Source organism: Neltuma alba, unplaced genomic scaffold (genome assembly GCF_004799145.2).
Source record: "Neltuma alba isolate B1F8T4 unplaced genomic scaffold, ASM479914v2 tig00012659_pilon, whole genome shotgun sequence".
Lineage (NCBI taxonomy): Eukaryota > Viridiplantae > Streptophyta > Magnoliopsida > Fabales > Fabaceae > Neltuma > Neltuma alba.
Genome location: NW_021637092.1, coordinates 14,752 through 26,178, shown reverse-complemented (window position 1 = coordinate 26,178; position 11,427 = coordinate 14,752). Strand labels below are relative to the sequence as shown.

General features: G+C 32.6%; 1 protein-coding gene across 1 annotated transcript; it reads right to left on the bottom strand.

Moving 5' to 3' along the window:
* Positions 1–11,013: 11,013 nt before the first annotated feature.
* LOC114729647 (uncharacterized) lies at positions 11,014–11,427 on the bottom strand. Its single transcript, XM_028916684.1, has one exon. It carries the CDS (start codon positions 11,425–11,427, stop codon positions 11,014–11,016), a length of 414 nt encoding a protein of 137 aa, XP_028772517.1.

Sequence of the window (11,427 nt, the reverse complement as noted above, 5' to 3'; positions counted from 1 at the left end):
TAATCATTATGTCACGAGTTGTTGTTTAAAAATTTGACTGTCCTTAGCATTTGTTATTTTTATTTCAATTTCTCAGATGGAGGAAGGATCTTGTCACCTGCTCTATATTTGGCCTACAGATGCGGTGTGTGTGTGTGTGTAGATACACACACGTATATTGAAATAATAAGGGCACAGTACAAATAAGTAAGGATAAATCCAGACAAAAAGATCCCTACTTTGAAGGGGTGGATCGTTGAGGATTCTGACATCAACTCTCTCTTGCTCCGCCCGATGAGCAAAATTTTTTTTTCCAATGAAAACTGGAAATCTAACCTTAAACAAAACAGAATCACCCTCTTTTATCAATTTCCACCTCTCCATTTAAGGTTGGTTATTAATCAAAGAGGAACCAAGAATTATCCAACATACCTGCTAATTTAGCTAACATATCCACTGCGCCAATATGGTACAACCCTCTCAAAATTACATTTACAGCATCAATGCAGTCACAATGAAGAGCTATAGTCCTCTGGTTTAAAAAAAAAAAAAGGGCTATAGCCCTAGAGCCTTTGGTCCTACGAAGATTTAGACCTTGCACAATTCCAAGAAGCTCGGCCAAACAAAACATTATATTTCGTTTTTATTTTCAAACGAAGTATTATTTTATTTTTAACTTCTCCCCAAAAAAAAAATGCATTTAAAAAGAATTGTTACATTAATTGAAAAGCGAATGACATTTTCACTCAACCATACATAAATTGATAAATATCCATTTTTTTCAGACCCGTTGTAATTTGCTCCCTTACCTAAGCACCTCTTCCCACCTCTATAACCCTGCGAATGATGTCAAGTCACACTTTGTTGCTTGAAAATCATCAGTCTTGTGAGAATTCGATCAAGGAAAATGTGAGACGGGTCCTGGTATTATGCTAAGCTGCTAACATTAATCCAAATTAAATGAAACAATGTCATAAAATTTATAGACTCAAGCAATATATTTATTGCTCTACCCTGAAACTTATTAAATCACTGTTTAAAGTTATAGCAGTATAAATTTGTGCTCTATATGTGTAATGGAATTTTTGTGCCAAATAATGTGAGTATTTCGCCAACACAATCAATATTCTTATCGGTTAATTAAAATCTCCGTCTACTTCTTGGTTTTTTTTTTATTTTAAAAATAAGCAAACATCAATTTTTATATTGTCATGCCTGGCTAAGCAAAACTGATTACATGATTAGTTGTACTAATTCACAATGAAACTTATCATGGGGCATTCCTGACTAAGAAAAAGTGAATAGTTATTTTCTACACAAATCTAGGTAACAACTTTGGTTGAACTAATTCTATAAAAGTTGTGGAACTTTTTCATATGATCAGCAATCATTCCCTTCTGCTTGTTTCTTTTTTCTTTGGCTAGAGCGCAAAGCAAAACCAGTGTTGATCTACAAGTGCTGGTCCCAAAATCAAGTCACAATCCCCAATGTTGTAACCCACATATTCCTCCTGTAGTTCCTTCTTTTTCACTGCAACACTCCACCTTGGCCTACAAAGTTTGAACTACAAAATATGACACTATAAACATATTGACATAAACAATCGCTGAAATAAAGTAATGTTACAACAACCTTACCATAAAGTAGGCATCAAACGTGTGTCATCCAACTTGCCCACCGCCCTCTTTTATTTCTCCCATCAGCATGCAGCACACCATTGACATGACCTGTTCACACATGAGAAAATTAGTTTCAGCTTGCACAACATCTATTATAAACGATATCTTATTAGATGGAGATTTCATTACATGGTTACTAACTCTATGCATTCCGTCCAATGACCTTAGATCATCACGAGCTACATAGAAGTCATACAAATTAACCAACCTCCTCCAGGTCAAGTACACATTTTGCTTATATATAGAACTAATATTAACTTCCTAATTAGCTCCTAAAGCAGTATTATATATGGAAAAAAAACCTTAATTAAGACACGACAAATAATATTTTAAAGATGGTAAAAGATAATTTTTTAAATATCAAATGTACTTCATAATTTCACAAAATTTCAAAAGAACATTCTAAATTATACTTGGTTCTTTAAGATCATATCGAGTTTCATTTCAGTCCATTAAATTGGGAAAAAAAAGGGGGGGTTGTATTTTAACCTCTTAATCCCAACACAATTGGTTTTATTTAAGGGAAAATACTAACTCACAAGTTTAAATGGTAATACTACAAATAAATGCAGACAAAACAGACTATAAATTTGAATTTTTTTTTATATAATCATTTCTATAAATGCTTAAATTTGTATTATTTGAATATTTTAAATATTTTATCATATATCTAAATTCTTAAATTTTTGAATTAAAATTTAAAGTATGTTTTGTTAATATTTAATTGTATAACCGCCTTTTAATTTGCTGAGTTGACTTTAAAAGTGATTAATGGTGCTGCGACCATGAGATTAAAAATATATCTTTTAAATTTAAAGAATTAAATTAAAATCTGAAAGGAATATTAAAAAAATTAAACGCATGCTTTAGCCTAAAATAAAAGTTTAAGCAAATTTTTTAAATATTCATCCCTTTAATTTGCTAAGTCAGCATTTTTTATGTCAAATGAGATTGATTTGAAATAGTAAAAATACATTTTATAAAATTAAGAGAATAAAATGAAAATTATTGATATAAAAGCAGAACACCAGCGTATACTTTGGCTCACCAGCTTTTTTGTTTTTTTTTGTTAAGAATTTCCGTTTATGCAGAAATTAAATATGAAAATAATAATAATAATAATAATAATAATTGGAACTGTTACTTTGAAAAGTTATGTACTTCTTTTTCTTGAAAAAATTAGTCTTTTGACAAAAAAAGGTCTATTCACAATTTTGGTTAACATTAACTCAATATGTTTGTGATACGTGTGTGTGTGTGTGTGTGTGTGTGTGTGTGTGTGTGTGTTTATATAGTATATGAGAGGGACTGAGGATATTGCACAGGTGATGATGGACAAAATCCTTGCGGAGTAAAGAAGACTACATTTTTGCCAAAAACGAAAAAAGAGTTTAAATCTGAAATTTCCGGTTATGCAGTACTCAGAATTTGGAGCAGAAAGCTCTAAAGCGTTCCCCGCATGCTTTCAGAATTAACAATCCCATCCAACGGTGAAAATCCCATCAAAATCTGCTTCAACACATCGTAGGCTGCTCCACTTTCCACCCCGACCACCCTCTTAGGTCCATTCGGCCTTTGAGATTTCTGTTCTGTAACTCTCCGCCCACGTCTCTGCAACTTTTGTCACTTCCTCTATCTCTCTCTTTCTGAGCTACAGAACATGAACCACAAGACAGAAACAGAGAGTCACAGGGAAGCAGAAAAAGTGGAATACTTGGTCTTCACAATAAGGATTTGGGAGTGAAAGAGAGAGAAGAGAGGGATTTCAAAATAGAATATACTATCTCTCTCTCAAAATCATAGCCTGTTGCTAAACTTGCAAGAGAAACAACAGTCTTCAGAGTAAGGCCCGGTGAGACAGAGATTTTCAAAAAAGTACCAACTTCGTTTTCAAAATCATAGCTCGTTGCTCGAGTTAGACTTGGAAGAGGAAAGAAAAGAAACCCAAATCATCCAAGCAACACTGCAAAAATGGGTTTTTCTTTTCCACCACTTACTTTCCTCTTCTGTCTCCTAGTCCTTGGGACAGATTATTTATGTCTTGAAAGAATTCCTTCAAGAGTTTTGTAAAAGAAAATCACGTCACATTAAAGATATGAATGTTGTTCAAGTGAGTTTGGAGGCATTTGGGAAGTTGAAATGTTGAATTGTGCATGGGGTGTTTGACCACTGGGCCATATCTTGTTGCCTTCATGACATCTTTTTGGGGAATCACAGTAATAATTAGGAGAAAAAAAGGTTCTTCCATAAAAAAAATGTTGTCTCTACTTTGTACATAGCATACCATCCTATGTGCAAGACTAATTTATTTTCCATGAAAATGCAAAAAACTTACAAGCAGATAAATGCTAAACTTTTCCATGAAAATGCAATCTAAAATGCCATTCCAAAATAAAATTGTTTGGGCAAAATTTTTGAAATTATTAGGTTTTTTGGGGGAAAAAAATTAGACCAGGCACCAATATATAACCATGGGGTTGGAAAAGAGATTGATTTATTGTTGGTAAAAAAAAAAAAGGGGTCTGTTTAGATTAGTGATAAAAAAAATTTTATTTTTAATTTAATTTTTAAAAAAGTAAGATTGAGTAATGTGATTTGTGGTTGGATTGGTTTTTATAAAAATTGGTTTGTAAAGTTAAACAATTATTGGTTTATAATTGAATAAGTAAGTTTAATTTGTAGAATGATTAAAATGGGTATGACTTTTATTGAGTAATAAAAAATAATTAAAAATACGAATTTAAGAAATATAAAGATTTTAAATTATTATCACAGGAAAAAGTTATATTTAATAAATAAAATATATTTAAATTAGAAATCATAATAATGTGAAATTTTTTAAACTAAATAATATTATATAATTAATTGGATAATAGATTCTACATAATTTGTGTAAATATAAAATAAAAAACATTAAAAATTGAAAATGAATAATTAAAAAGGTATTGGGAAGTAAAAAAACATATAGAAAGAGGCATAAGAACAATATAAATATAGGGGTAACAATATCTTTTGATTCCAAAAAGCTGATTTTTCACAAGTCATAAGTAAGTTATACGTACTTTTTGCAATCATAATTAAAAAAACAGTTTTTGATCTGTAAATCAGATTGGTCAAAAATTATGACAAATAGCTCTCAACTTTGTAAACTGACTTTTTATATTTATAAGTTATTTTTTTCTCCTCAAAACGCCTTACCTCTAACTGAATAAGCTAAAAATTGGCTTGCGACAAGGTCACAGTTGTCACAGTATGTATTACTTATAAACGGAGGAGGTAATTTCAATATCATTATTTAAATATAGAAGTGTGTTATAATGTGTTGACACTTTTGCGATAAATTAATGTTATTGATTATATTGATTGAAATGAACTCTTCCCGTGCGTCGCACAGGGGTATATATGCCGGTTAAATCAAAATATGGGAATTTTGCTCCTATCATCTGATAATTCAAAACAAAACATAATAAACTAATTAATAATCAAATAACAAAAAAAAAAGACTAACTAAGCTGACTAAAACCCATAAAAAAGATATCAAAATATAGAAAAATAAATGAGTTTGTCAACAAACACACGGAGTGATGTTATTACAAATTTAATCATGAAATTAAAATTTTTTAGCCCAGGACGCTTGAGCTCCCAATATTTCCTTAATACTGTGTTTGATATGAAGCATTTGGAGGGCAGGGAAGGAAGGAGGAGTGGAGCCGGCGAGCCACGTATTATTTTAAATTTCTTTGGTTTTTTGTTTTTGTTATTTTATTTTCTTGTTTGTTTTCACTTCTTATCCTTCATTTTAATTCGTCAAAAATAAAACAAGAATTTCATAATAAACTATTTTACACGTGGTTTTTAATGAAAATTATTTCTCCTTGATATTCCTGCCTAACTTTTTCATCGCGTCCAAAAAGAAGGAGATTAAGTGCAATTAATTTCCTACTGAGTCAATAAAATCAAAGGCCCTAGTACTAAATATTGTGGAATAGTTCAAAATAATTATATTTCCTTACTTATTAATAATTACTGATGGATGAATCCTTCATGTGCGTATCTCTGTGCATAAGTATACTGTAATCCAACCTTTTATATACCCTTCTTATTTGCTGTCAATTATGACTATATAAAGTTAAAATTTAAATTAGAATAGCGCGTACATAATTTCTTTGCAAATCACACTCCATAAATGACGTACAAATTTTTTTTTAAAACTGCTTTATAAAAATCAGATTGAAAGACTAAAAATTCTCTGGCTCCATGGGGGTGGGGGATGATACCCCTAAATTTGCTAATAGTATGCTTTGCAGATCGTAAATAACGCGAACCAATCCCTTTGCTTCATAAATTTTGAAGTACTCATGAAATATTTTTTGGATTTTCTTTTACAAAAATTTAAAATTAAAGTTAAAATTTGAGAACAAAGTAATACTGAAAGAAAATTAACATGTAAGCCCCTATAATTTCTATTTATTTTTAATTAAGTCGATATATTTTTTTAATATTCAGTCTGCATGTTTTTCACAGTTAGGATTATTGATCATATAATCATAATTTTTTACCTTAATAGTTGATGATGTAACCTTCATCCGACATACATTTAAATTAATTCTATTACACGGATCCAAATAAAATTAGAGCCAATCATATTAAAAATTATTTATCAATGCAAGGAAATATCTATGACATTTTTATTATGTCGAAAACAAATATATTTCTTGAAAAAAAAACGCATCAGGCACTTTGTAGCGCTTGTTGAGGAAAGCGCAACATCTGACATGTTTTTAAAAGTTTAAAAAAAATGACGGTATGTTATAGCGCTTTCAAAGAGAAGCGCTACTTATACAAAACGCTTTCTCGTATGGTGGCGTTTACATAAGGAAGCGCTGCGTCTACCAATTAGAGTTCCCAATAAAATGGGAGCCAATCGCATTAAAAATTATTTATACAAGCAAGGAAATAATTATAACATTTTTATTATGCTGATAACAAATACATTTCTTAAAAAAATCTCAACGGGAATTATGTAGCGCTTTGTATATAAAGCGCAACACTTGAAGGAGAAAGTTTTAAAAAATAAAGGTCTGTTATAGCGTTTCTAAGAATAAGCGCTACGTATAGTACCTATTGACTATTGTAAGGAAGCGCTGTTAATTTGTGGCGTTTATTTAAGGAAGCGCTACGTACAGCCTCAAATTAATTTTCCTACAAGGTTCCAAATAAAATGAGAGTCAATCATATTAAAAATTATTTATTAATGGAAGGAAATGACTATAACTTTTGAATTATATTGATAATAAGTACATTTTTTTAAAAAAATCTCAACAATTAATAAACTATGGGTATATTTGCTTTTTGGTAGAGCCCGATTATTAACTGGTAGTTGGAGTGACTAATCTCCTCTTACAGTAAATTTCTCAAAGGGCTTTTCAATGGGGGAAGAAACAAAAAAATGAACTAAAAATCGAGTAAAACTGTGAATATGACCAATGAATTAATGTTACTTAATAGCTCATTATATTAGGCAATTATTTATTATATTCTGCCACTCATTCTTCTATTTATCATAATTAAGGAGTACTATGATATTCATATTTTATTATTTAATTTACCTCAATATTTATACGTTATAATTTACTGTTAAAGAGGATAACATAAAGCAAAATTAGAAGCTAGTTCCCTCTTGCATTGCACAGGCATATCGTATATCAACAAAACAATGATTGGATAATATGTGAATCCGCATATACAAGACAATGTTAGGTACAATGAGAATATGCATGTCCATGCAAAACCCAGCAACACCCCTCCCCTCGCTCATGAAGACAATATCTTCTATGCGTGCCTTGTTCTCCATCAACTGCAGAAGCATCACATATTTTTTTAGTGTTGATGTCTAAATACAACAAATACAATGCTGTGAAATATTAATAAAATAAACATATCCGAAGAATTTCTTGTTATCTCTGTCAGCCCATTTTTTTAATTCTCCAAAACATGCTCTCCGGTTAACTCTAATGGGAGGGCGAGTCTTGAGAACCCGTGCATTATTTGCCAAGTAATTGGCACAACAATTGACTGCACGATAGATATGGTTTATGCGGATGTCATACAGATGTTCACTGGCAAACGTCAACTTGGTCATAACGTCAGTCAGTATTGGATCAACTTTGTTAATTTTTTCATCCTGCCGTAAGATACGAGCAGTTTGCTCATTATCGGTTTCCAGCTCAATCTTCTTTAAGGATTTCTTCAAAATGATTTGCAAACCAACTTGAACGGATAATAACTCTACTTGAAAGCTAGTAGTTTCTTTCAAGTGTTTGGCGTAAAAAGAGTGAATATCACCAGCTGGGCTCCTGAACAATCCGCCAAAACCTCCTTTGCCTCCAGAACAACTTCCGTCCACATTGAACTTCAAGAACATCTTTCGTGGAGGTGTCCAAATCACTCTTGTTTTTATTGTTGACATATAAATGCAACAAATACATTTGTTGTGAAATATTAATGAAATAAACATACCAGAAGAATTTCTTGTTATCTCTGTCAGACCATTTTCTTAAGTCTCCTAAACATGCTTTTTGGTTAACTTTTAAGGGCAGTGCGAGACTTGAGAAGCCGTGCATTATTTCGCAAGTAATTGGCACAACAACTCGCTGCACGATAGATATGGTTATGAGTATGCCATACAAATGTTCACTGGCGATCGTCAACTTGGTCATAACATCAGTCAGTACTGGATCAATTTTATTAATTTCTTCATCCAGTCGTAAGATACGAGCAATTTGCTCGTTATCGGTTTTCAGCTCAACTTTCACTAAGGATTCTTTGTACGTGTATCTTGTATGTACAGATGTACTCATCTCACTCCAGAATATACAAATAATATTCATTTCTAATGTTTTCTCTCTTTCTCTATCGAAACATGGTATCAGAGCCCTAATCCTTTAGACACCTATCTTTGTTCGACGTGTCGTCACACATGCTTTCTCTACCGAAACATGGTATCAGAACCCTTACGGGACAAAGAGCGAGGTCGCCCATCCCATCTTTGTTATGTTGAAAATGATTTCCAAACCAGCTTGAACTGTTATAATATATTCAATGGGAAAAAAAACAAAAAAAGAATTGAAAATCAAGTAAAACTATATATATAACCAATGAATTAATTTTACTTGATAGCAAATTATATTAGGCAATTAGTTATTATACTCTGTTGCTCATTATTCTGTCTTATCATAATTGAGGAGTACCATGACATCTATATTTTATTGTTTAATTTACCTCAGTATGCATACGTTATAAACTATTGTTAGAGAAGATAACATAAAGCAAAATTAGAAGCTAGTTCCCTCTTGCATTGCACAGGCATATCGTATATCAACAAAACAATGATTGGATAATATGTGAATCCGCATATACAAGACAATGTTAGGTACAATGAGAATATGCATATCCATGCAAAACCCAGCAACACCCCTCCCCTCGCTCACGAAGACAATATCTTCTATGCGTGCCTTGTTCTCCGTCAATTGCAGAAGCATCACATATTTTTTAGTGTTGATGTCTAAATGCAACAAATACAATGTTGTGAAATATTAATGAAATAAACATACCCGAAGAATTTCTTGTTATCTCTGTCAGCCCATTTTTTTAATTCTCCAAAACATGCTCTCCGGTTAACTCTAATGGGAGGGCGAGTCTTGAGAACCCGTGCATTATTTGCCAAGTAATTGGCACAACAATTGGCTGCACGATAGATATGGTTTATGCGGATGTCATACAGATGTTCACTGGCAAACGTCAACTTGGTCATAACGTCAGTCAGTATTGGATCAACTTTGTTAATTTTTTCATCCTGCCGTAAGATACGAGCAATTTGCTCATTATCGGTTTCCAGCTCAATCTTCTTTAAGGATTTCTTCAAAATGATTTGCAAACCAGCTTGAACGGATAACAACTCTACTTGAAAGCTAGTAGTTTCTTTCAAGTGTTTGGCGTAAAAAGAGTGAATATCACCAGCTGGGCTCCTGAACAATCCGCCAAAACCTCCTTTGCCTCCAGAACAACTTCCGTCCACATTGAACTTCAAGAACATCTTTCGTGGAGGTGTCCAAATCACTCTTGTTTTTATTGTTGACATATAAATGCAACAAATACATTTTTTGTGAAATATTAATGAAATAAACATACCAGAAGAATTTCTTGTTATCTCTGTCAGACCATTTTCTTAAGTCTCCTAAACATGCTTTTTGGTTAACTTTTAAGGGCAGTGCGAGACTTGAGAAGCCGTGCATTATTTCGCAAGTAATTGGCACAACAACTCGCTGCACGATAGATATGGGTTATGAGTATGCCATACAAATGTTCACTGGCGATCGTCAACTTGGTCATAACATCAGTCAGTACTGGATCAATTTTATTAATTTCTTCATCCAGTCGTAAGATACGAGCAATTTGCTCGTTATCGGTTTTCAGCTCAACTTTCACTAAGGATTCTTTGTACGTGTATCTTGTATGTACAGATGTACTCATCTCACTCCAGAATATACAAATAATATTCATTTCTAATGTTTTCTCTCTTTCTCTATCGAAACATGGTATCAGAGCCCTAATCCTTTAGACACCTATCTTTATTCGACGTGTCGTCACACATGCTTTCTCTACCGAAACATGGTATCAGAACCCTTACGGGACAAAGACCGAGGTCGCCCATCCCATCTTTGTTATGTTGAAAATGATTTCCAAACCAGCTTGAACTGTTATAATATATTCAATGGGAAAAAAAAACAAAAAAAGAATTGAAAATCAAGTAAAACTATATATATAACCAATGAATTAATTTTACTTGATAGCAAATTATATTAGGCAATTAGTTATTATACTCTGTTGCTCATTATTCTGTCTTATCATAATTGAGGAGTACCATGACATCTATATTTTATTGTTTAATTTACCTCAGTATGCATACGTTATAAACTATTGTTAGAGAAGATAACATAAAGCAAAATTAGAAGCTAGTTCCCTCTTGCATTGCACAGGCATATCGTATATCAACAAAACAATGATTGGATAATATGTGAATCCGCATATACAAGACAATGTTAGGTACAATGAGAATATGCATATCCATGCAAAACCCAGCAACACCCCTCCCCTCGCTCACGAAGACAATATCTTCTATGCGTGCCTTGTTCTCCATCAACTGCAGAAGCATCACATATTTTTTAGTGTTGATGTCTAAATACAACAAATACAATGCTGTGAAATATTAATGAAATAAACATACCCGAAGAATTTCTTGTTATCTCTGTCAGCCCATTTTTTTAATTCTCCAAAACATGCTCTCCGGTTAACTCTAATGGGAGGGCGAGTCTTGAGAAACCCGTGCATTATTTGCCAAGTAATTGGCACAACAATTGGCTGCACGATAGATATGGTTTATGCGGATGTCATACAGATGTTCACTGGCAAACGTCAACTTGGTCATAACGTCAGTCAGTATTGGATCAACTTTGTTAATTTTTTCATCCTGCCGTAAGATACGAGCAATTTGCTCATTATCGGTTTCCAGCTCAATCTTCTTTAAGGATTTCTTCAAAATGATTTGCAAACCAGCTTGAACGGATAACAACTCTACTTGAAAGCTAGTAGTTTCTTTCAAGTGTTTGGCGTAAAAAGAGTGAATATCACCAGCTGGGCTCCTGAACAATCCGCCAAAACCTCCTTTGCCTCCAGAACAACTTCCGTCCACATTGAACTTCAAGAACAT